Source organism: Heterodontus francisci, chromosome 5 (genome assembly GCF_036365525.1).
Source record: "Heterodontus francisci isolate sHetFra1 chromosome 5, sHetFra1.hap1, whole genome shotgun sequence".
In the NCBI taxonomy this organism is placed as follows: domain Eukaryota; kingdom Metazoa; phylum Chordata; class Chondrichthyes; order Heterodontiformes; family Heterodontidae; genus Heterodontus; species Heterodontus francisci.
Window position 1 is genome coordinate 110,000,693 of NC_090375.1, and position 25,428 is coordinate 110,026,120.

Sequence of the window (25,428 nt, forward strand, 5' to 3'; positions counted from 1 at the left end):
GAGTTGCCAATCAATATTTGGGAAGTTGAAATCCCCCATAATTACTACCCTGTGACTTCTGCTCCTTTCCAAAATCTGTTTCCCAATCTGCTCTTCCACCTCCCTGCTGCTATTGGGGGGCCGATAGAAAACTCCCATCAAGGTGACTGCTCCTTTCCTGTTCCTGACCTCAACCCACAGTGCCTCAGTCGGCAGATCCTCCTCGAAAATTCTTTCAGCAGTTGTTACACTATTTCTAACTAACAATGCCACCCCCCCACCTCTTTTACCACCATTCCTAATCTTATGAAAACATCTATAACCAGGTACCTCCAAGAACCATTCCTCCCCCTCACCTATCCACGTTTCAGTGATGGCCACAACATCGTAGTCCCAAGTGCCCATCCACGCCTTTATGTAGTTATGTTTTTAAACAATATATTAATGAAAAGAATTCATAGCAAAATCCCTGGAGTGCACCTAATAATTTCTCTCCTACTTATTTATGAGAGATGTTCACAGTTCACTGTATCCTGAAGACAGATTAGGAACCGATTTTCTTCAAATTGGAAGGAACCGATCACACTGAGGTTATTAATAACAATGGCAACTTTCCTCCAAACTGGCAGTTAAATGTTTCAACTCTTCATAGTATATCAACTTGGCTGTTTTTTTTGTAAGCTTTGTTGTTAGTAGCACCCAGAGCGACTTCAAAATGTTACAGCATCAGTTAGAACTTACACTACATTTATATTACAAAATGCTTTCAAGAATTATTTTTGTGATAGCCATAGCTCTCTGATGTTGAATCTGCCCCATTTACAGATTCTGCAACATGAAGCAAGAGGCACATAACAAGGTTGTTTGCGAAACATGGATTTGTGGCTGTTTGAAAGTCACTTCAACTTTTTCATCCTCAGACTGGCCGCACTGACAGAAGCGCCATTAGGTCAATGCACAATTAGTGCTTATACCACCGCATTTTTGTAGTCCACTTGAATCACAGTGAGATACCATACAAGTTACCATACTGGTGTTTTGTTGACTACAGAGAAAAGTTGAAAAAAATGTTCTACATGTAGTATTAGACCAGATTTTCATTTACACTTGCACAATGATTTTTGTTTAAGGAGTATGGGAAGAGGGCAGAGGAACAAAAGGAATAAGCAGAGAACAGTACACAGCAGCATTTGCTCCAAGTGAAGCCCATAGCAGTTCCTATGGTGCACCAAAGCAATGGTTGAGAGAGAGTTGATATAAGTTAGACAAGTATCTTTCTTTACACCAATGTCAGTAACAATTACAGTTTCGACATAGGCTCTATTACATATATACGAAAACACATATAAAAGTACTCAATTCTACTTCAAAAAAAGTCTCTGTAGTCACTGCCAAGCAAGATCAAACAGTTGAAAGGTATAAACACAGCCCATACCTAGAACATCTTGTTCAGAAACCACCTCTTCAGGCTCAAGCTCGGCCTTATCTACAACATAAACAACTTTTTGTTAATAGGTTGGATATTGTGGACAATTGTTAAAGTTAATATATTTATTGGTAGCAGCACAAACCTGAAAATGCGTCATCATCAACGTCTTCCTCTCCCATTTCTGATTCTGAAAGGAAATAAAAGTGTTGCTGTAATTTTAATGACTTTTCTTTACATTTTTGATGGTTATTCTGGAGATGGTACAGGATAACTACCTGAAATTTTGTCTTCGGATACATCTGCAACTTCAGGTTCAGAGTCCTCTGAAAGTAATAAGATACTCATCAATGACTTGGGTACAATAGCCAGAATGTTGGCTATAGTCATCATCTACAAATCAACAAAACTTTTTCCAAGCCCTTAATGCAGTCAAGTGTCTCAATGTGCTTCACAGACACAAGAAAAAAATGGATGCCAAGCAAAAGGAGATATTACAGAGGTTTCATCAAAACTTTGGTAAAAGGAGATGGGTTTTTAAGAAGGGCTCTAGATGGCAGAGAATTCCAGAGTATGATCTTAGGCGGCTAAAGGCACAGCCACCAATGGTCATGCCAAGAGAAGCCTTTACTCCCTATCCCTAGATACCCTTACCTAACAAAATATCAATCTCAAGCTTGAAAGTTTCAATTGATCAAGCATGCACAGCCTTTTAGGAGAAATGTCATGGCCAGCAGCGTTTTAGATGAACTGCAGTTTACAGAGAGTGGATGGAAGGCCAGCCAGAAGAGCAATGGAATAGTCAAGTCTGGAGGTGACAAAGGGATGAACGAGGGTTTTAGTGGTAGATAACCTGAGGTAGGGACAAAGGTGTGTGATTTTTATGGAGGTGGAAGTAGGCAGCCTTTATGGTGACAAGGATACAGAGAAGCTTAACTTGCGCCAAATTGGACTCCAAGCTTGTAAACAGTCTGGATCAGCCTGAGACAGTACCTAAAGAGAATGGAATGGATGATGGACAGTATCGATTTTTGGCCAGGAGCTGAAAACATTAGCTTCAGTCTTCCCAATGTTTAGCTGAAGGAAGGTACAGTTCATCCAAGACTGAACATCAGGCTAGCAGTCTGGCAGCACAAAAGCAGTGTTGAGGTAGAAATAAATCATCGGTATACATGTAGTGACTGACCTCATGTCCGTGGATACGGTCGACAATGGGAGCGCAAGGGAACAGTTAAGTTCTTTATTAACTTTAGCTTTTGAGTTTTTGTTGTAAGGTTGGAAATATCAATTTTGTTTGGAGTGACATACTCAGTGGAAAAGTCAGTTTTGTTTACGAGACAAAGACTTCAGCTGATACCGAACATTCAATACAAATTTTCTTTGTCTTAGTAGCTATCCTCCTAGGGATTACATTAGAACTGGGCTCAGGAACTGTGGAAGGTCTCAGACCTGAAACATTACTCGGTTTCCTTCCGCACAAATGTTGCCAGACCTGTTGAATAGCACTTTGTTTTTATTTCAGATTTCCAGCATCCACAGTATTATGCCTTTGTCTCCTAAGGATTAAGTACTTCAAGGCCATATTGGTGCAAGATGAGTGGAAACTCATCCAGTTGAATGATTTGATTATTAATAATTATACATGAGTAACTGTTAGTAATAAATGCCATTAAACACCATTATTTTATGAAATAGGTAAATTTATAAGAACATCTGTTCTCCAACAGGAAGCAGACAGCTGAGAAAGAGGAGACAGCTAATTATTCACCAAATGAGGCGACAGCTCTTTCCAAACTTCATGTCTCACAAAATCCAAACTAGCAAATAAAAGACCAAAACTATCTGCACTTCATGGGGTGGTTTCTCAGACCTCGACCCAGGTGTTGCAATGTGGACACTGCTACTTTAACTTACTATGAGACTGGACGAACAAATTACATGTACAAGTTTATCCTTTAAATATATTTCTTCTTTAGGTCTTTGTGTCTTGCACCATTCTCTGGCTGGGTGGACAAATATAGGTTAACTGAATTGTTAACTTGTCCCCTCTTGACATAAAGAAATACATAGTGCCTGCTTAGCAACTTTCCACAATGATACAGCCAAAAGGATGCATTTGTGGTGTGAGGGGAAAATCACAGCTTCAAAGCCACCACTAAATTATTCCATTGTCCAACACCATGAAGTGCTCACATATCAACAGAAACTCTCATTAACAAAACAGGGTATGGAGTACCTAGAATCTCTGTTCCTGCAGACAATGTTCCATCTTCTACATGCTCAGACTCTTCTGTAAGAAACACACACCCATTTGTTTATAACCCAATATATAGTATCCAACTGAAACCAATCTGTGCACAGCATTTACAATGAGATTCTGCATGTTCATACATCATCTCTTCTTCCACCATTTTAAAATTCATCAAAAAGAATACTGTATGATTAATAGAATATTTCCATAATGCTTTAAATAAGAAATTAAATGTGTAGAGTACAAACCTGGAGCGTCTGTTTCTTCAGGTTCAGATTCGGCTGTTTCATATTTAACTTCATCTGCAAATTCAAAGCAAAACTTTAATTTACTGGCATATTAAAATGAACTACAAGCACAAATTTAGCAGGACATAAAATTCAGCCTCACCACCCAGAAATATATAGGAGCAAACTATTGCATGAGCATCTTTACTTACTTTTGTAAGTGTCAATATATTCTATATGTACAATTCAGTGGAGATGACGTAGCATTAAATGGACTGCCCACAAAAGAAGGGCAAAGACTAAATTCTATAGATCAAAAACAAATTATTTTGCAACTACCAGTTTAGAACTTCAGTAATTTCAGCAAAATGGTCTGCACTCTCCTTAGATAAAGTAGAAATTCTCTAGAATCTATTCTAAGTGGGAAAATGCAACAAGGGATAAGGTCTCTTCAACTGTGCATGTTTGTTTATAATGAGAATAACTTGGATGGCTATTTTATAGATTGAACAAGAATGTTTTACCTGGACAAGCCCCTGAATCTGATCTTTATTCTGGTCCAAAATTACAGGAGTAAGTCTCTTGTTGCCACTACCAGTTTGACTCAATATTCACATGCGCGGCTGCACAGCAGCCTGGAATGAACCACACAGGCCTTGGTGCGCATTAAGTATTTCCCTTGCGCCAAACAAAAAAATGCAAAGGTGCCATGCATTGAAAAATCTGCCTGCACACAACAACAGAATTTTAAAAGGAACATTGGTTTGAACAGCCTTAATTCAGTTCCTTATGGTCATTAACTTGCAAAACAGAACCATAAACTGGTATCGCACTCAGAGGCTAATAGGATGTTGTGTGAGACATGAAAAATGTAATTCACAGCAAAATGGGGTGTTCTTCTAAATTTGGGATTAGGGTACTTCTTGTAGTAACGGGTGCTTTACTCGGTGTTCGGCTTGTGAGACTTCAATGTCAGGTTATCAAACTAAGATTTCATGTTATATGCATCCTTCGGAGTGCCAAAACACAGTATCTGAATTCTAGAATTTCATTTTGTGGAGGAAAAAAAACCGTATTCTTCCCTATTTCTTCCAAGCCTCTGATCTCTCTTGCAATCTACTTCTGCCTCTAACCTTTCCTCGCATTTGTTTTCAACTCTTTATCCTTCAGCAGAACACCTCAAATACCCCTTGTGCTACTCATTACCCTGTCATCCCTGTAATAATTTCGCTCTCCCAGATGTGCATCTTGTCTCCTTTAGGGCTGCCTAGTGCACCGCCAACTCCCTCAATCTTGTCTTTTCATCTCCAGAGTAATCTTTCTTCATGGTGTTAAATTTGGCTTAGTGGTAGGCCTCTCACCCACTCCAGAAACATGACCACATAGAGTCAGAGTCACAGAGTAATTTACGACATAGAAGGAGGCCAGTCAGCCCATCAAGTCCATGTTGGCTCTCTGTGGAGCAATCCAGTCAGTCCCACTCCCCTGCTCAATCCCCATAACCTTCCAAGTTTATTCCCTCAAGTGCCCATCAAACTTCCTTTTAAAATCATTATCTCTGCTTCCACCACCCTCTTATGCAGTGAGTTCCACATCATTGCTGCTCACTCACTGCGTGAAAAAGTTCCTCCTCGCATCCCTCCTGAATCTCTCGCGCAAAACCCTTCACTATGTGTCCTCGAGTCCCTGTACCATCAGCGAATGGAAAGTTTTTCCTGGTCCACCTAGCTAAACCTGTCGTAATCTTGTACACCTCTACCAAATCTCCCTTCAATGTCCTTTGCTCCAGCAAGAACCCCAGCTTTTCCAACCAAACCTTGTAACTAAAATCCTCCATCCCTGAAACAATTCTAGTAAATCTCCTTTGTACCCACTCAAGGACCTTCACATCCTTCCTAAAGTGTGGTGATCAGAACTTGAAGCAATAATCTTGTTGGGGCCGAACCAGAGCTTTATAAAAAGGTTCAGCATAATTTCCCTGCTTTTGTACTCAATGCCTCTATTTATAATCTAGTCTTGCACTTCAGGAGGGAGTGCTGTATTTTTGTTTAAAGACTTGCATTTATACAGCATTTTACAGCTAATGAAACTCTTCTGAAGTGTAGTCACTGCTGTAATAGGAAATGTGTCAGTCAATTTGAACACAGCAAGCTGCCACAAATGGACCTTTTACATCCAGTGGGCAGATGCGGCCTCAGTTGGAGTTAAAGATCCCATGGCACTATTTGAAGACCAGTGGGTGAGATTTGCCAGTGTGTCTCAATTACCAACACTAAAACAGATTAACTGGTCATCTAATTACTGTGTGGAATCTTGCTACACATAAAGCGACTGTCACATTTGCCTGTATGACACCACTGACTACATTTCAAAAGCACCTCTTTGGTTGAGGAACTCTGGGACATCCTAAGGACATGAAAGGTCTTTTATAAATGCAAGTTCTTCATTGCCTAAATTTTCTCCCCCAAATTTTCTAATCGCTCTTGAAAGTGGAAACTTTTTGTTAGGGTTATAGTCACTCTCTGGTACATCACCCAGATAATTATATATGAGCCTCAGTAGTGAGTATTGGCAAGCTAGTCAACACCAGCAGGCATCACAGCCGACAACGATCCAAGCATTCAAACACAAAAGCAAAATACTGTGGATGCTGGAAATCTGAAACAAAAACAGAAAATGCTAGAAATACTCAACAGGTCAGGCGGCATCTGTGGAAAGAAAAACAGAGTTAACCTTTCAGATCCATGACGTTTCATCAGAACTGGCAAATATTAGAAATGTAATACGTTTTGAGGAAGTGAAGGGGGGGCGGCGGGGAGGAAGTGAAGGGGGATGGGGGAGAACAACAAAAGGGAAGGTCTGTGATAGGGTGGAGGGCAAAATGGATTAAATAACTATCACATGCACTTTTCAGCAGGGTCACTGGATAAGGAGGAACCCTAACTACATTTTCTCTCTCTTAAATCCAGGGGTGTTGTTGTCTTTTTTGCTGCCTCTGTTGACAACTAATATCAGTAGGAGCAAAGAAATTAACTTGGGATCTTGCTGGTCTGCAAGGTCATACACTCACTGTATAAACTTGCTGCCCTACAGTGGAAGCACTTGAAGAAAATAATGGCTGGATTCTTAAATTCTTGCTGATGTGAATACATCACTGATGAAACATATTGACTAATGAGATTTTTGTACCATGCCAATAATAGTTTATGAAAACTCACCTGCTTCAGCATCTTCTGAATCTTCACCCCCAGCAAATTCATTTGCCCTTTTCTCTGACGATGATTCTTCTCTTTTAACTGCCTCTTCTATTTAATTATAAAAGAAAATCTTTGTGTGCTTTTAAACCGTGTACAAATGTTAACTTCACACAATTTTTCAATTTTAATTCTGAAGACTAAGATAACAATTATTTTAGTACTTCCAAATAAGGTTCTAATAAACTCATGCCTGAAAAATACCAAGGTAAACACAATAAATTATTTCGTATCCTATTGGATTCACATATGAATATTTAATCTTTGGAGGAATTTTTCATACTTCTAACAAACTAGCCCACTTTTTTTTTATAAACTGTTTATCTTTTTGGTACTTGCACTCAAAACACCTTTTACTCTTTTATTACAAGTGAAAACCAAAACTTTGCTGGCCTTATAACAACTCCCATTAACCCATCATGCACATGCTTTCAGACTTGCATTGTTTCTCGGTTAAGCAATGTCTCAAAGTCTCCAGGCCTCGCCCCTCCCTAGCTCTGCAAACTCCTCCAGCCCTACAACCCAAGATTTCTACGCTCCTTCAATTCTGGCCTCTTGCGTTTCCCCAATTTTCATTGCTCCACCATTGGTGGCTATGCCTTTACCTACTCAGGCTTGATGAGCCATATTTCTGCTCCTATTTCTTGTGTTCTTGTGCCTAGACCCCAAGCTCTGGAAATCCCTCCCAAAACCCCTCAGCCTTACTCTCCTCAAAACAAACCTCTACAATGATCTTTTGGTCACCTGTCCTAATATTTCATGTGAAAGGTGTAAATTTTGTTTGATAATGCTCCTGTGAAGCACCTTAGGATGATTTTACTACGTTAAAAGTACTGTATAGATGCAAGTTGTTCTGTATTAGAAAGTTGTTGAAATTCATCTAAATTTTTACTATTGTCATTCTTCTGTTCTGCACCACCCTCCAGAAGCTAAAACGGGGAATGAAAGCACCTTTGTCATATCTAATTATAATGGGGTGGTCTTTCATGGGGTCCTCTTCAAGAAGCACAACAAACTGTTATGAATTCTTCACTAATCATGGGAGACCCATAAGTTATCTTACGGAAAGTGAATGCATTTTAAACAAGATAACAGTCATGTCCACTCATAGCAGTTAGTAACTAGGGAGGATTAATTTAAGACTACCAAAATGTAAAAAAAGGTTCGCAGATATATATATATATATATATATATATATATACACACACACATATATACACTAACCATAGGGACCATATATAAATTTAAATTTTACATATATCTACATTTTGTTTATTGACAGAGGTGTCAAAAATGCTATAAAATTCCATGTTTCCACAGTCTTTCAATTCTTCATATGACAGTACTACCTTAATAGAAGCAACAGATCAATTATAGTGATGTCTAAAGATCCATCAGGTTTCACATCTTAATGATTTTATATCTTAATACTGTATTGATCTCGTTCAAGTTCTGGAATAATATCATGCTCGGAAGAGGAAAAAAACCTACCTGGAATGGGTTTGAAAGATTCCTGAGCCGTACTGGCTTGCGTCGGTTGGGGTTCTTCTTTTTCAGCCTCTAAAATAATGTATTTTCTTCAACTTAAATAGTCCCGTACTTAAACATGTCTTAACATAATTATTTGTAATGAAACAAAATGTTGCTTTATTTCCCACTGCTCAAAATTGTTGATAATCCACGGCCTGACAATTACTGAGTCACACAAATCAGGAATATTCTCACGTCCCTGCACTGAAATAGCTGATCTCTGGCTGGATTTTTTTTTTATAAAAGGTTAGTATTATTGTTACAATTCTGAATCAGTTTAGGGAGTTGAATGCACTTGAATTGTTCCTATGGTCCCTACCTATCAGAGAAATTCCTTGAATTTACACTAGTCACAAGCCCTATGCCAATCCTGCTGAATGCAGATGTGCAAATGATTGGGGGGCTCAGCAAGAGACAGGAGAGATTTACTGAAATGACAGACACAATTAGAACAGAATGGCCAGATTACAGACAAGGTGGTGTCAAAGAATAGGCTTAAATGCTTTTATTCCTGAGTATATTTGAAATAAATTTTGCAATCAGATGCATATACAATTAATTAGAATTCTGATATTATAGAAACAGGAGTGTAAACAGAATACGGTTGAATTTGCAGTCAAGAAGATAGATCTATCTGTCTTGCATATTTTGTATTAAGTGGAGTAGCATCGTTAGTAAAGATGTTTAAAAGCCAAAGGGATGAAGAGCAGAAGGAAAAACTGAAGAAGCAATATTGGTAGAAACTAGTAATAAGAGGAACAATGCAATTATTGACTTCTTTTATGCCATGTCTGTACAAGACAAGCCAGTATACAGCAATCTGTTAGGCAAGGAAGAGGCTGCAAAAATCAATTGGAGGTGGAGGGCTTTGCTCATGGTACACCAAGCAAGAGCAAGCAAAAGGCTAGAAGCTATCAAGAGGATTAGCTGGGAGCTGAAGTTAAAAACTAAGTTGAAAGCAGAGATCATTCAGCTGGTAAAACCCTAAATAATCTAAGTGTTAAGGAAAAATATTTTTAAGAGCCTGATTTCAATAAGGTTCAAAGAAAGTGGTGCAATCGCAGAATTGTTAAGTTCATTTTTCACATCAGTCTTCAAAAATGAAGACTAATTCTAGGCATAATCAATTTAGCTCAGACTTCTAAAACATGTGGACAAATAATCAATAAAGCTTCTATTAGGAAGATATTCAAGGTATTAAAAGAGAAACACTCTTTTGCAAAAGATAGGTGAAATGTGGTACAATAGTCAAAATTACAGCTATTGCACAGAGTGGTCTTCTCCAGTTTTAAGTTAAGGTAACAGCTGCAATTGTTTGATGGAAGTTACAGTATTTTTGTTTTGATATTAAAACTACTTGTGCATAATAGCTATATTGTGTGCTACACCAGTCATTTATTAGCTCATGACAAATCAGGCCAAGTTTTTTTGAAAAGCACTACTGGCATAAAGTGTCCCTCTTACATCATCTCCTGAAAACAATAGTTATGCATACTCAGGTGTTCAATCTCATGCTCATAGCAGATGCTGTTATCATGACCCCATTAACCTTTACAGGAAACAATTTTAATAAGAGGGTGGGAACACTGTTTGACAAAAATTTGTTCTTCAAGACTTGAAATTGGCATTTGGATATGTTGGCTGGAATTTTTCCCTCGGCAGACGGGAGCCATCCACCAACTGAAAAGTCGGTGGTGCACCCGCCTCCGCCTGGCCTGGGGATCGAGACCACATTTTGCAGTCCCCAGGCCTTTAATTGGCCTGAGGTGGGACTTCCACCTCAGGAAGTCCTGCCTAATGGATCTGTCGGCCAATCAGAGGGCCAGCAGCGGGAGCGGTGGCCACTGCTGGGACTGCAACCCAGCTGAAGATGGAAGATGTTGGGCAGCCCGGAGAATGGGCACTTTTTAGGGCCTCGCCGGGGCCCGACCGACTGCCCCCCGGCGAGGCAAAGGTAGTTGATGGGGGGTAGGTGTGGGGGAGAAATGAGGGGGCTTGTTGGGCATGGTTGTGACATCGGGGATGGCCCTCCATCGGGCACAGGGTGCCTAATCAGGAGGGCCCCCACCTCCCGCCCCAGGGCGTCAGAAACCGCCTGCTTTTGTCAGGCAGCTTTTCTCGGGCCTGGGCCAGCCGCCAGCCGAGGGTAAAATCCCCGTGGTGGCGGGTGGAGGCCCTTAAGTGGCCGTTAACTGACCACTGAAGAGCCTCGATTGGCCTGGGGCTGGCAGGCCATTTTTTGCCGCCGCCACCCTGCGTAAAGCGGCGGTGGAGGCCAAGTGGGAAGGGTCCCCCAAGCCTCACGCTCCATTTTACCCCCAACAAACCCGCTCTTTGGTGGGAGGGGCGTAAAGTTCCGGCCTTGAGCTTTTTTAAAAAAAAACTATTGCAGTACTGCAGTTAATGAGCTTATTTTATATTGTAGCCCAGTAAATTATTAAGAGTTAGTCATTTTTCAAACTTTGGTTTTGCCATTTCATAATGTAGGGATTTACCCAACACTCCATTCCACACACTCCCATTTAAAAAATGCTGCCAAACATCTTTTTATCTCCACAATCATTTATGAGTATCCAATTATGTGGGGCTTTCATGCAATGCAATCGCAAATTACCTGTATCTATGGATTTGTGCACAGATGGCTGAATTGGTTCTTCATTCTTCCCAAAATGTTCAGCAGGAACAGGTCCTTCTACTTCTTTCAATCCTGTTTTCAAATGCCGAAGAATTTCATAAAACAGAAGTTGCATCAAGTCCAGCATAGCTTGGATCAGCAGGGCTTCTTAAAATCATAACATACTGAAGACCTTTTTAAGCATACACATTCTACTGTGTTACCATCACTAACCATGTTTACAGGTGGTTATAAATTGTACAACTATTTTGAAGCAAATCAGCAGCACAGATTAACGTTCTTAAAATCAGTGGCAAGATCATATTGCAAGAGGATTTTGAAAGAAATGAGAACAAATTCTCAAAACTTACTTCAGGCAAAAAAAGGAGAAGGATGCGAGGAAAAGAGACATACAAACACACACCTGCACACATTAAAATTCTGCATGACTGACATGTCTGGCAAATTTAAATATTTCTGGTTGCATAATTCAAAAGATATGTATACTTCATTTAGCTGGTAGAACTAAATATTGACCAAATATGTATACGTAATGCATTGTAAACCTACCCACAGCAGGATATCACTACTCTCAAGACTGTAGAGGAACTCTACTCCTATGCTTAAACAGCACAAATGTACACAACCTTAACAGCAATCAACTAGGAAATACTACAACGTTTAACCAATTACTCCAACTCGTGCAACTAAAATTAAAACCCAAGAGTCACGGTCTTAGATACAACAGGATGCCAATGCTGTGAACAATCTGGCTCAGCCCAAGATAGTGGCCAGGGATGGGAATGGAGTTGGTGGTGAGGGTACAAAGTTTGTGGTGATGGATTTGATTTTCCCCAACAATATTTGCAAAATATTTTGAAAGAGAACAAATTCTCAATTTTTTTAAATTTCAGGCAAGAAAAGGCAGGGAATGTAAGACTAGAGACAGCCAGCCACATGCAATAGTAGATAAGGGATGAGGGAAGAGATGAGTGGAAAGGAGGGGTGCAAGGTAAGCTGAGGGAGAGGTAAAGGAAAAGCAGAGGAGGAATTAGAAAAGCCTGTTAGGGGAAGGCTCAGTCCATTAGTAGATATGGGGATAGGAGACCAGCTTGAAAAGTCAGTGAATGGAACCGGCAGTTTGAGACCTAAAAAGATCAATGGCGGGATAGGAAAGCACTGGGAATGTGTGGATGCAAATTCTAGGTAGGTCAGACAGTGAAAGTGAAGGGATGGGTTACTGTATGGCCAGTTACTCATCCTTCCATTTTATGATACCAGTACATTTCACATGGTACTATTCCCAATACCACTGGAAACATTTCTTCAAAGATTTATTTTGCATTGCCATCCAACGGATTTTAAACGCTTAGAAACATGGTCACCTTAACGCGAAAAGTTCCGAACTGCTTTTTGTAACAAGTCATTTGGCATTACAAGTTCCACACAGCATTTACAATACATATCAACAATTGTGCTTTTCTATTATGAACACCTCAAAATAACCACAGAGAGGAAACACGTACAGTTTCTTCAACTAACAATCCAAACAGAATGGACTTTTTAAAATAAAAGTCAATGATGTATTTTGAGTTTATACATTTGAGGCTAAACAATTTATATAAAATAATGGAGCTGCATAAATGAACAATCGAATATTGCTGCATTAAAAACTGTAAAAGTTTGCAAGCTCAATAATAATTTGCAAACATTTTAAATACTCTCCTGTATTCTTGGCACTTGCTAGGAGTAAAGTAAGAAATTGTGCATCCCCAGCCTGTAATTTTCCATTAATTGTAAACAGAAAATTTATGTTTATAAGCTTGGAGTTAAACAAACACATGAACCAGCTGGCAATGTGGAAAATGGTGGTGGAGATACCAGAAGGCACAAATTTTTCAATTCTGTATTGCTGAAATATCAGGAAATTGTGCACCCTGAGCTGATGATTCACTGTCCATTCACTCATTTAAAGCAACAGAATACTTAGCTCTCTTAGGGCTCTTAGATTTATGTAATGCCTCAAATACTGATAAGTCAGCGCCACTGCTAATACAACTTAGCACAACACCCCTGCTCTTATAAAATCTCCAGTCAGTAATGCTACAGGAGATATAATAGCGTAATCAAAAATTAATAAAGTTTTGTATATGGCATGCACCATACTTCAAACCTGAATGTCATACATTAATGACTGACTTAAGTAAACGGGATCTGTTCAGGTAATCCTGCTGTTTTGCTAAAATAGCAAGAGCTAGGAAAAGATAATGCTACCATTCAAGATCAAAAAATACCTTCATCCAATCATTTTTTTTCCTCAAATCCAGCAACTCAAATTTCCCCTACAACTTTTACAAAGTAACTTCAACAGCGTATCTTCATTTCTACTTACTGAGCATGTTCCCAACTCCCCCACCAAATAAACATAATACTTGAAAAAAAGCACTAACCCAAGCTATATTAGAAATTGTCCCCATACATGTCCCCATGCCTCACTTTGCCCTTCTTTGTGACCTGAATACTACTGTGTCCCCAGTTTGCATTGTATTCTCCCTGGATATTGCCTGAATGGAAAGGTTCGGCAAGTACCAGTGTCACCCAGTGCATCACAATAGTAGGCATTCATTAGGCCTAATGGTAACAATGCAAAATGTTATACACTTGCTCTCCATCTTTCTCCCCTCATCCTGCCCTCTGGTGTTTGGATCCTTGTACCCTGTACTTTACAGTTCACTGTTCTGATCACTCTGTTCCATTACCAACCTGTTAAGCTCCAGTCAAAAACTCCACCAGTCCAATTCCATCACGTTCCCAGCTGCATGATCAGACTGAACCGTTGTTCTGTTAACCCTGAACTGAACTTAAATGCCACATCCTGGTCACAAAGATGGTGTAATTCCACCTTAACATCACCTGCTTCCACCCCATCTCACGCCCACTGTTTAAAACTCTCCTTCATGCCTTTGTTACATCCAGCATAATTATTTCAATGCTCTTAATTCCTTCCAAGATCCACAAAAAACTATAACTTGTCCAAAATTCCAACATGCAGTCTACCCTAGACTAAGTTACACATCCTGAACATTCATCTTTCATTTGCATCTCAATACATGAAAGTTAAAATCCCTGTTCTTGTCGACAAATTCCAAGGCTTTACCTTTTCCCACCTCTGCAACTAACCTGACGTTGCCAGCGATGGGATTGTACTCTTCAGATGCTATCACCACCAAACTCCACCTTAAGGCAATAATAAAAGCTAAATACTGCGGATGCTGGAAATTTGAAATAAAAATAGAAAGTGCTGGAAATACTTAGCATGTCTGGCAGCATCTGTGGAGAGAGAAGCAGAGTTAACGGCCAGTATTTTACACTCAGATGGGAGCCGTCCAGTGACCAAAAAGTCGATGGTGATCCCACCTCTGCCAGGCCTGGGAATCCAGGCCGCATTTTACGGTCACCAGGCCCTTAATTGGTCTGAGGCGGGACTTCAACCTTACTGAGGCAGAAAGTCCCGCCCAATGGAGCTGCTGGTCAATCAGCAGGCAAGATCAGTCGGGCCCTGGCAAGGCAAGGCGGGGTCAATTGGGGCCGGGGTGGGGTGGGGGGGGGGGTGCGGGTGCGTGTTGGGGCATTGGGGCGGAACCTCCGTCAGGCACATGGTGCCCAATCAGGAGGGCCCCCTTCTTCAACGGGCCACAAAGGGCGTTGATTGGCTTCGGGCGGGCGGGCCATTTCTCGCCGCCGCCCAACATACAATGGCAACGGAAGCGGCAGCGAGTCAGGCAGGGTCCCCTGAGCCTCCCACTCCACTTTACGCACCATCCCCACCCCGCCAACTACCAACCTGCTCTATGCGGGGGTGGGGATGGGTACATTCCGGCCAACATTTCACAACGGTTCTGAAGAAAAGTTATTAACCTGAAAAATTAATTTTGTTTCTCTCTCCAGATGCTGCCAGACTAGCTGAGTATTTCCAACTGCCACACTTAGGACAAATGCGACGATTTAAAAACAAAGACTAAAACTGAAGAGTTATAGAAACTGACGTTACTTTTTCAAGAAAATGAACAAGGCTGCAAAAGATGGCTGCATGTGTATTCAAATATCGCCACACAGTCGGTTTAGAACAAAGAATATTGTCAAAGCTAAGAGGTGTCAATTACACCCACCCGAATTCTATCCTGAAACATTCCTGAATTGAATGGGCTCTTCTGAAACAAAGAACACGTGAAATCGCCTCAGCATTGACGGTCACTAGCGGGAGGAAAATCCGTGCCTCCCAGCAGAGGCAAGAGTCAACAAATTTTTACCTTAAAAAGGCAGCCCTGGGGTCGGGAGGGAGAAAAGAGTGGCAAGGGGGAGTGAGAGGGAGGAAGGGGGGGAGGGAGGGAGTGAGAGGGAGGAAGGGGGGGAGGGAGGGAGTGAGAGGGAGGAAGGGGGGGAGGGAGGGAGTGAGAGGGAGGAAGGGGGGGAGGGAGGGAGTGAGAGGGAGGAAGGGGGGAGGGAGGGAGTGAGAGGGAGGAAGGGGGGGAGGGAGGGAGTGAGAGGGAGGAAGGGGGGGAGGGAGGGAGTGAGAGGGAGGAAGGGGGGGAGGGAGGGAGTGAGAGGGAGGAAGGGGGGGAGGGAGGGAGTGAGAGGGAGGAAGGGGGGGAGGGAGGGAGTGAGAGGGAGGAAGGGGGGGAGGGAGGGAGTGAGAGGGAGGAAGGGGGGGAGGGAGGGAGTGAGAGGGAGGGAGGGAGTGAGAGGGAGGAAGGGAGTGAGAGGGAGGGAGTGAGAGGGAGGAAGGGAGTGAGAGGGAGGAAGGGGGGGAGGGAGGGAGTGAGAGGGAGGAAGGGGGGGAGGGAGGGAGGGAGTGAGAGGGAGGAAGGGGGGGAGGGAGGGAGAGAGAGGGAGGAAGGGGGGGAGGGAGGGAGTGAGAGGGAGGAAGGGGGGGAGGGAGGGAGTGAGAGGGAGGAAGGGGGGGAGGGAGGGAGTGAGAGGGAGGAAGGGGGGAGGGAGGAAGGGGGGGAGGGAGGGAGTGAGGAGGGAGGAAGGGGGGGAGGGAGGGAGTGAGAGGGAGGAAGGGGGGGAGGGAGGGAGTGAGAGGGAGGAAGGGGGGAGGGAGGGAGTGAGAGGGAGGAAGGGGGGAGGGAGGGAGTGAGAGGGAGGAAGGGGGGGAGGGAGGGAGTGAGAGGGAGGAAGGGGGGGAGGGAGGAAGGGGGGGAGGGAGGGAGTGAGAGGGAGGAAGGGGGGGAGGGAGGGAGTGAGAGGGAGGAAGGGGGGGAGGGAGGGAGTGAGAGGGAGGAAGGGGGGGAGGGAGGGAGTGAGAGGGAGGAAGGGGGGGGAGGGAGGGAGTGAGAGGGAGGAAGGGGGGGAGGGAGGGAGTGAGAGGGAGGAAGGGGGGGAGGGAGGGAGTGAGAGGGAGGAAGGGGGGGAGGGAGGGAGTGAGAGGGAGGAAGGGGGGGAGGGAGGGAGTGAGAGGGAGGAAGGGGGGGAGGGAGGGAGTGAGAGGGAGGAAAGGGGGGAGGGAGGGAGTGAGAGGGAGGAAGGGGGGGAGGGAGGGAGTGAGGGGGAGGGAGGGAGAGGGAGGAAGGGGGAGGGAGAGAGAGAGGGAGGGAGGAAGGGGGGCGGGAGAAAAGGCGGAGGAAGAGCAGAGGGATTGGGGGGGGGAAAGGAGAAAGAGCAGAGGGAGGGATGGGGGGGGAAGGGGGAGAGCAAAGTGGGTGGAAGGGGAGGGAGCAGAGAGGAGTGGGGGGGGGAGGAAGAGCAGAGAGGGGTGGAGGGGGAAGAGCAGAGAGGGGTGGGGGGGGGGGGGAAGAGCAGAGAGGGGTGGAGGGGGAAGAGCAGAGAGGGGTGGAGGGGGAAGAGCAGAGAGGGGTGGGGGGGGGGGGAAGAGCAGAGAGGGGTGGGGGGGGGGGGAAGAGCAGAGAGGGGTGGGGGGGGGGGGGAAGAGCAGAGAGGGGTGGGGGGGGGGGAAGAGCAGAGAGGGGTGGGGGGGGGGGGGAAGAGCAGAGAGGGGTGGGGGGGGGGGAAGAGCAGAGAGGGGTGGGGGGGGGAAGAGCAGAGAGGGGTGGGGGGGGGGGAAGAGCAGAGAGGGGTGGGGGGGGGGGGAAGAGCAGAGAGGGGTTGGGGGGGGGAAGAGCAGAGGGGTGGGGGGGGGAAGAGCAGAGGGGTGGGGGGGGGAAGAGCAGAGGGGTGGGGGGGGGAAGCAGAGAGGGGTGGGGGGGGAAGCAGAGAGGGGTGGGGGGGGAAGCAGAGAGGGGTGGGGGGGGGGAAGAGCAGAGAGGGGTGGGGGGGGGGAAGAGCAGAGAGGGGTGGGGGGGGGAAGAGCAGAGAGGGGTGGGGGGGGGGAAGAGCAGAGAGGGGTGGGGGGGGGGAAGAGCAGAGAGGGGTGGAAGGGGGGGGAAGAGCAGAGAGGGGTGGAAGGGGGGGGAAGAGCAGAGAGGGGTGGAAGGGGGGGGGGGAAGAGCAGAGAGGGGTGGAAGGGGGGGGGGAAGAGCAGAGAGGGGTGGGGGGGGGGAAGAGCAGAGAGGGGTGGGGGGGGGAAAGAGCAGAGAGGGGTGGGGGGGGGAAAGAGCAGAGAGGGGTGGGGGGGGAAAGAGCAGAGAGGGGTGGGGGGGGGAAAGAGCAGAGAGGGGTGGGGGGGGAAGAGCAGAGAGGGGTGGGGGGGGGGGAAGAGCAGAGAGGGGTGGAAGGGGGGGGGAAGAGCAGAGAGGGGTGGAAGGGGGGGGGAAGAGCAGAGAGGGGTGGAAGGGGGGGGGGGAAGAGCAGAGAGGGGTGGAAGGGGGGGGGGAAGAGCAGAGAGGGGTGGAAGGGGGGGGGGGAAGAGCAGAGAGGGGTGGAAGGGGGGGGGGAAGAGCAGAGAGGGGTGGAAGGGGGGGGGGAAGAGCAGAGAGGGGTGGAAGGGGGGGGGGGGGAAGAGCAGAGAGGGGTGGAAGGGGGGGGGGGAAGAGCAGAGAGGGGTGGAAGGGGGGGGGAAGAGCAGAGAGGGGTGGAAGGGGGGGAGAGCAGAGAGGGGTGGAAGGGGGGGAGAGCAGAGAGGGGTGGAAGGGGGGGGGGAGAGCAGAGAGGGGTGGAAGGGGGGGGAAGAGCAGAGAGGGGTGGAAGGGGGGGGGGAAGAGCAGAGAGGGGTGGAAGGGGGGGGGGAAGAGCAGAGAGGGGTGGAAGGGGGGGAAGAGCAGAGAGGGGTGGAAGGGGGGGGGGGAGAGCAGAGAGGGGTGGAAGGGGGGGGGGGGGGGAAGAGCAGAGAGGGGTGGGGGGGGGGGAAGAGCAGAGAGGGGTGGGGGGGGGGAAAGAGCAGAGAGGGGTGGAAGGGGGGAAGAGCAGAGAGGGGTGGAAGGGGGAAGAGCAGAGGGGGGTGGGGGGGGGAAAGAGCAGAGGGGGGTGGGGGGGGGGAAAGAGCAGAGAGGGGTGGGGGGGGGAAAGAGCAGAGAGGGGTGGGGGGGGGAAAGAGCAGAGAGGGGTGGGGGGGGGAAAGAGCAGAGAGGGGTGGGGGGGGGAAAGAGCAGAGAGGGGTGGGGGGGGGGAAAGAGCAGAGAGGGGTGGGGGGGGGGGGAAGAGCAGAGAGGGGTGGAAGGGGGGGGGGAAGAGCAGAGAGGGGTGGAAGGGGGGGGGGAAGAGCAGAGAGGGGTGGAAGGGGGGGGGGAAGAGCAGAGAGGGGTGGAAGGGGGGGGGGGGAAGAGCAGAGAGGGGTGGAAGGGGGGGGGGGAAGAGCAGAGAGGGGTGGAAGGGGGGGAGAGCAGAGAGGGGTGGAAGGGGGGGGAAGAGCAGAGAGGGGTGGGGGGGGGGAAAGAGCAGAGAGGGGTGGGGGGGGAAAGAGCAGAGAGGGGTGGGGGGGGAAAGAGCAGAGAGGGGTGGGGGGGGAAAGAGCAGAGAGGGGTGGAAGGGGGGGGGAAGAGCAGAGAGGGGTGGAAGGGGGGGGGGGAAGAGCAGAGAGGGGTGGAAGGGGGGGGGAAAGAGCAGAGAGGGGTGGGGGGGGAAGAGCAGAGAGGGGTGGGGGGGGGGAAGAGCAGAGAGGGGTGGAAGGGGGAAGAGCAGAGAGGGGTGGGGGGGGGGGGGGGGGAAGAGCAGAGAGGGGTGGGGGGGGGGAAGAGCAGAGTGGGGTGGGGGGGGGAAGAGCAGAGAGGGGTGGGGGGGGGGGAAGAGCAGAGAGGGGTGGGGGGGGGGGGGAAGAGCAGAGAGGGGTGGAAGGGGGGGGGAAGAGCAGAGAGGGGTGGAAGGGGGGGGGGGGGAAGAGCAGAGAGGGGTGGAAGGGGGGGGGGGGGAAGAGCAGAGAGGGGTGGAAGGGGGGGGGGAAGAGCAGAGAGGGGTGGAAGGGGGGGGGGAAGAGCAGAGAGGGGTGGAAGGGGGGGGGGGAAGAGCAGAGAGGGGTGGAAGGGGGGGGGAAGAGCAGAGAGGGGTGGAAGGGGGGGAGAGCAGAGAGGGGTGGAAGGGGGGGGAGAGCAGAGAGGGGTGGAAGGGGGGGAGAGCAGAGAGGGGTGGAAGGGGGGGGGAAGAGCAGAGAGGGGTGGAAGGGGGGGGAAGAGCAGAGAGGGGTGGAAGGGGGGGGGAAGAGCAGAGAGGGGTGGAAGGGGGGGGGAAGAGCAGAGAGGGGTGGAAGGGGGGGGAAGAGCAGAGAGGGGTGGAAGGGGGGGGAAGAGCAGAGAGGGGTGGAAGGGGGGGGGGAGAGCAGAGAGGGGTGGAAGGGGGGGGGGGAAGAGCAGAGAGGGGTGGGGGGGGGGAAAGAGCAGAGAGGGGTGGAAGGGGGGAAGAGCAGAGAGGGGTGGAAGGGGGGAAGAGCAGAGAGGGGTGGGGGGGGGGAAAGAGCAGAGAGGGGTGGGGGGGGGAAAGAGCAGAGAGGGGTGGGGGGGGGAAAGAGCAGAGAGGGGTGGAAGGGGGGGAGAGCAGAGAGGGGTGGAAGGGGGGGGAAGAGCAGAGAGGGGTGGAAGGGGGGGGGGAAGAGCAGAGAGGGGTGGAAGGGGGGGGGGGAAGAGCAGAGAGGGGTGGAAGGGGGGGGGGAAGAGCAGAGAGGGGTGGAAGGGGGGGGGGGAAGAGCAGAGAGGGGTGGGGGGGGGGGAAGAGCAGAGAGGGGTGGGGGGGGGGGGTGAAAGAGCAGAGAGGGGTGGAAGGGGGGGAGAGCAGAGAGGGGTGGAAGGGGGGGGAAGAGCAGAGAGGGGTGGGGGGGGGGAAAGAGCAGAGAGGGGTGGGGGGGGAAAGAGCAGAGAGGGGTGGGGGGGGAAAGAGCAGAGAGGGGTGGGGGGGGAAAGAGCAGAGAGGGGTGGGGGGGGGGGAAGAGCAGAGAGGGGTGGAAGGGGGGGGGAAGAGCAGAGAGGGGTGGAAGGGGGGGGGGGGAAGAGCAGAGAGGGGTGGAAGGGGGGGGGAAGAGCAGAGAGGGGTGGAAGGGGGGGGGGAAGAGCAGAGAGGGGTGGGGGGGGAAGAGCAGAGAGGGGTGGGGGGGGGGAAGAGCAGAGAGGGGTGGAAGGGGGAAGAGCAGAGAGGGGTGGGGGGGGGGGAAGAGCAGAGAGGGGTGGGGGGGGGGGAAGAGCAGAGTGGGGTGGGGGGGGGAAGAGCAGAGAGGGGTGGGGGGGGGGGGGAAGAGCAGAGAGGGGTGGGGGGGGGGGGAAGAGCAGAGAGGGGTGGAAGGGGGGGGGGAAGAGCAGAGAGGGGTGGAAGGGGGGGGGGGGGAAAGAGCAGAGAGGGGTGGAAGGGGGGGGGGAAGAGCAGAGAGGGGTGGAAGGGGGGGGGGAAGAGCAGAGAGGGGTGGAAGGGGGGGGGGGAAGAGCAGAGAGGGGTGGAAGGGGGGGGGAAGAGCAGAGAGGGGTGGAAGGGGGGGAGAGCAGAGAGGGGTGGAAGGGGGGGAGAGCAGAGAGGGGTGGAAGGGGGGGAGAGCAGAGAGGGGTGGAAGGGGGGGGGGAAGAGCAGAGAGGGGTGGAAGGGGGGGGGGGAAGAGCAGAGAGGGGTGGAAGGGGGGGGAAGAGCAGAGAGGGGTGGAAGGGGGGGGGAAGAGCAGAGAGGGGTGGAAGGGGGGGGGAAGAGCAGAGAGGGGTGGAAGGGGGGGGAAGAGCAGAGAGGGGTGGAAGGGGGGGGGGGAGAGCAGAGAGGGGTGGAAGGGGGGGGGGGAAGAGCAGAGAGGGGTGGGGGGGGGGAAAGAGCAGAGAGGGGTGGAAGGGGGGAAGAGCAGAGAGGGGTGGAAGGGGGAAGAGCAGAGAGGGGTGGGGGGGGGGAAAGAGCAGAGAGGGGTGGGGGGGGAAAGAGCAGAGAGGGGTGGGGGGGGGAAAGAGCAGAGAGGGGTGGAAGGGGGGGAGAGCAGAGAGGGGTGGAAGGGGGGGGAAGAGCAGAGAGGGGTGGAAGGGGGGGGGGAAGAGCAGAGAGGGGTGGAAGGGGGGGGGGGAAGAGCAGAGAGGGGTGGAAGGGGGGGGGGGAAGAGCAGAGAGGGGTGGAAGGGGGGGGGGGGAAGAGCAGAGAGGGGTGGAAGGGGGGGGGGGGAAGAGCAGAGAGGGGTGGAAGGGGGGGGGGAAGAGCAGAGAGGGGTGGGGGGGGGGGAAGAGCAGAGAGGGGTGGGGGGGGGGGGTGAAAGAGCAGAGAGGGGTGGAGGGGCACGGAGGAGAGTGAGCAAGAGAAAGTAAGCAAGAGACCTTGATTGAAGCATCAAACACCTTTTCCAGCTCAGAGTCAGAGAGAAATCCAGCAAGTCAGAAGGGACTTGCTGTAGAATTCGACATCCATGCTTATACAGCAGTGAATTAGAAGTGATCCACTATATTCAACTGAACCATCAATCAAGAAAGAAACCGACAAACAGATCAGGACTGCAAGCAACAAGACCATGATCTGAGAAAGAATTCAACAGGTTTACTGCGACCCCCGAAACCAACCCCTCTTACAACCGCTTAACACTTTCCCTCTCTCTGTCTCTTCTTGTGTGCTTGCGAGAGCAAATGCGTGAGTGGTTGCAGTTGTGACAATTTCAGGTTAAGGCATATTGATCAATAAATAATTGATTTTCTGTTTTAAACCTACAAGAAAGCCTGTTGCTATCTGTTTATTTGCCAAACAAAACACAACCCTAATAACAAAAAAACAACACTTGCTGCAGTCAGATGGATTTGAATAGTGGGAACCACCCAAACCCCTCACCACATGGCTAGAACACCAGCATTTTCCACCACCGCCAATTCAAAATGTACCTCTTTGAACATGCCTTGGGTCACTCCACTAACTCTTCTTGTAGCTCAATATCTGGTTTCAGATCTTCGAAATGTGCTTCTAATACATTGCCCTATGTAAAATTATTTGATTAAAAAAGGTACAACCTCATTCGTAAGTTGCCTTTACTTGTAACTGAGAAAGAACCCGTGTTGCCAATTAAGCAAATTCATTGGTTATTTGCAATTTTAACAGGATTCTCAGATATTAGAGACCTTTTGTGAATTTGCAACCAACCCATAATCAAAATCTGCCTTTCCAAAATATTTTAACATGTTGAAAAGCCTTTTTTTTCCATGGCCAAAATATGGATAGCCCCATTCACAGCAGAACAATTTGTAGATAAATAAATACATCGTTAAGTTTAAAAAGTGAAACTCACTTATTTTGTAGCATTCTCAAAGGAGGACATTTTGTGAGGTAATATCTGCATTTTCTAATGTGCTTTCTCAGATTTAATCATGGGAAGATTTCTGTAGTACTCCCTCACTTGCAAAACAAACATGTGAACATTCATGCACATAAAATACACTCAAGGAAAGACATTGGTTGGGTCAACTTGGTCATTTGGAGAAGTCTAATCTAAATTTGATTCAAACTGTGTTGAGATTTTTACTTTGACTTCATTTCTACATTAAAATGTGCAAGCATTAGGGCCCTCTTCACTGACATTCAAACAGCTACTCAACTGGATAGTGACTTGAATGGTGTTTCTGCAGTATTCTCAAGACCAGTTTGCTGCCATCAATAGTAGAAAATTCAGCTGAAGGTTACACACCTTGCATATGCAAGCCAAGCACTTTACTATCTGTTGTACATAAACAACCAATCTCTCTTGGAAGTTAAATTTGATTTTGTCGTGAAAATTTTTAATCAAATCAAAAAAGTCCTTGTGCATTTTTTCTCAAATTTGTGCTATATTAAATCAAACCCGTCACATTTAGGGATGAACACTAACAGTAGTTTAGAGCAATTTTTTGACAAAGGAACAGAAAGACTTTAGGTGAAAGTTCAGCTTTTATTTCCAGTTGTGCCATAAAATCCACATGGTTATGTTTTTTCAACCTTCTTAAATTATATTCCTCAAATAGAATAAATGTTACCCATATATTTATATCACAGCTAAAACCTATACATGCAATTTGCCTCTTCTATTATCTTGATCCTCTGAATTCTAATCTACAACTGCGGAGCTTTGATGTACATGATACATAATATAAAAATTGAGAAAATGACGACTATAGCTCAAGACAAAGGAACAGATGTAAATAACAGCACTTAAAGATGAGGCCCACCACTTTCAAGAGCCATCCCAATTTCTAACCTATACAGGCCATCTTACCAAATCCTGTAAAAAATCTGATAAAATGGTTTGTTAAACCAACTGCAGGATTATTTAATGCACAATTTCGGAATAAACAGTTTGATAAAATAGTTGAGTATGGAACATGCCTTTTTTGTGAACGGAACAAAACCGTTATTCTACAGACAGAATTTTTAAAAAAGTAATCCCACTACAAAATTCTCACTCCGCAATTTTGTAAGTGATTTGAAGTCAATGATAGCAATGATGTCCATAGGACAATGATGACTATATGTGGCAAGACCAACACTAATTTTATTTTAGTACATAATTACCACAGTAGAGTTGACACAATTATCAGTAATATTTACCACGAGGTTGGAGGGAGAATTAGCTGAAGTTTCTAAAGGAGCCATTCTAGTGCTTCAACTTCGCAAAGTTGAGACACTTCCGTGTTGAAAATAAAGATCAGTTTTAGACACAACAGCTCACAAGAAATAACTGAGAAAATGCATTAGTTAAAAACTATTTTGTTAATACCATTTCTGCTGGCTATTTGGTTGTTGGTTAGACCAACTGCTGTTTTGGTCCCAAGTGTCGGAGCGCACTGGTGTCCAAATATATTTGTTAAGCAACACTATCCACCAAGTAAAAGCAAAATACTGCAGATGCTTAAAATCTGAAATAAAAACAAAGTGCTGGAAATACTCAGCAGGTCTGGCAGCATCTGTGGAGTGAGAAACAGAGTTTAAGTTTCAAGTTACAGACCTGAAACGTTAACTCTGTTTCTCTATCCACAGATGTTGCCAGACCTGCTGACTATCTAATAAGTAAGCTGTTTCTTATTCTGGCCAAAATGCTGCTGCATTTATTATCCTGGCAACAGTTATAGATTAATGCAATTAACAAAATTAAGAATATTTACTGCCACGTGATGAGAAAGTGGAGTTGAGGCAGAAGATCAGCCTTGATAGTAATGAATGGTGAAATCGGCTTGAAGAGCCGTATGATCTACTCCTGCTCTTATTTCTTAAACTCATCAAAAATTGGGCGAGGAAAGATAATGACAAACGGACCAGGGTACAGAGCGATAGAAATAAGGTTTTCCTCCTTTTAAAAGTTATCCCATTGGCCTTGATTATAAACCTCCTCTAATAGAGTGGTGCATAGCTAGAGGTAAAGCATGATTAGGCCAAGCCTACATAGCATGCTGAGGCTGCACCATTCCCAGTCGACGGCATATCTTTAACTTTGAAGGTGGCCAAGGCTCCAGATCCAGGCAAGCAAGGGCCTAATTTCAATTCACAAGCCACAATCTGAGGTCATTGGTGCTGCCGCAATGTGATTTTCACAAGTCTAGGGGAAGGTTGCCTGGAGTCAAATCCAGCAGAGAAAGCTGGCTCGAGGTGCCGACAGGTCAGAAGGGGCAACGGTAAACGTTAAGAAAAATTACTTTTGTGTAAAATCCTCGTATGCTAGGAGAAACAGGATTTTTCTCCCCCTTCAGCTCCGACTTTGCTTCTCTGCGCTACCGGCTGCAAAAGCCCTTGTCTGACACTAACTTTATGCCTAGGACCGTTCCCTTGCGTCCCTGGTGTCTGCCAGACTGGCTTTCCTAATCCCATTCACTACCCCTGATAATCCTGAGAGTTTAGGAAGGTAGATTGTGCTGCATTATTTT

At 47.4% G+C, this 25,428-nt stretch overlaps 1 protein-coding gene across 6 annotated transcripts in view; it reads right to left on the bottom strand.

Annotated features, from left to right (window-relative positions):
- Nucleotides 1–25,428, bottom strand: part of LOC137369997 (aspartyl/asparaginyl beta-hydroxylase-like) — a 295,423-nt gene that overhangs the window by 168,055 nt on the left and 101,940 nt on the right. For all 6 annotated transcript variants that reach the window (XM_068031905.1, XM_068031903.1, XM_068031904.1 and 3 more), the window contains 8 exons: nt 11,282–11,374; nt 8,629–8,697; nt 7,102–7,188; nt 3,905–3,958; nt 3,642–3,695; nt 1,684–1,731; nt 1,551–1,595; nt 1,415–1,465 (listed from right to left, as the gene is read on the bottom strand). In XM_068031905.1, the coding sequence (XP_067888006.1) occupies nt 1,415–1,465; nt 1,551–1,595; nt 1,684–1,731; nt 3,642–3,695; nt 3,905–3,958; nt 7,102–7,188; nt 8,629–8,697; nt 11,282–11,374 (501 nt within the window). The remainder of the gene's footprint in view (nt 1–1,414; nt 1,466–1,550; nt 1,596–1,683; nt 1,732–3,641; nt 3,696–3,904; nt 3,959–7,101; nt 7,189–8,628; nt 8,698–11,281; nt 11,375–25,428) is intronic.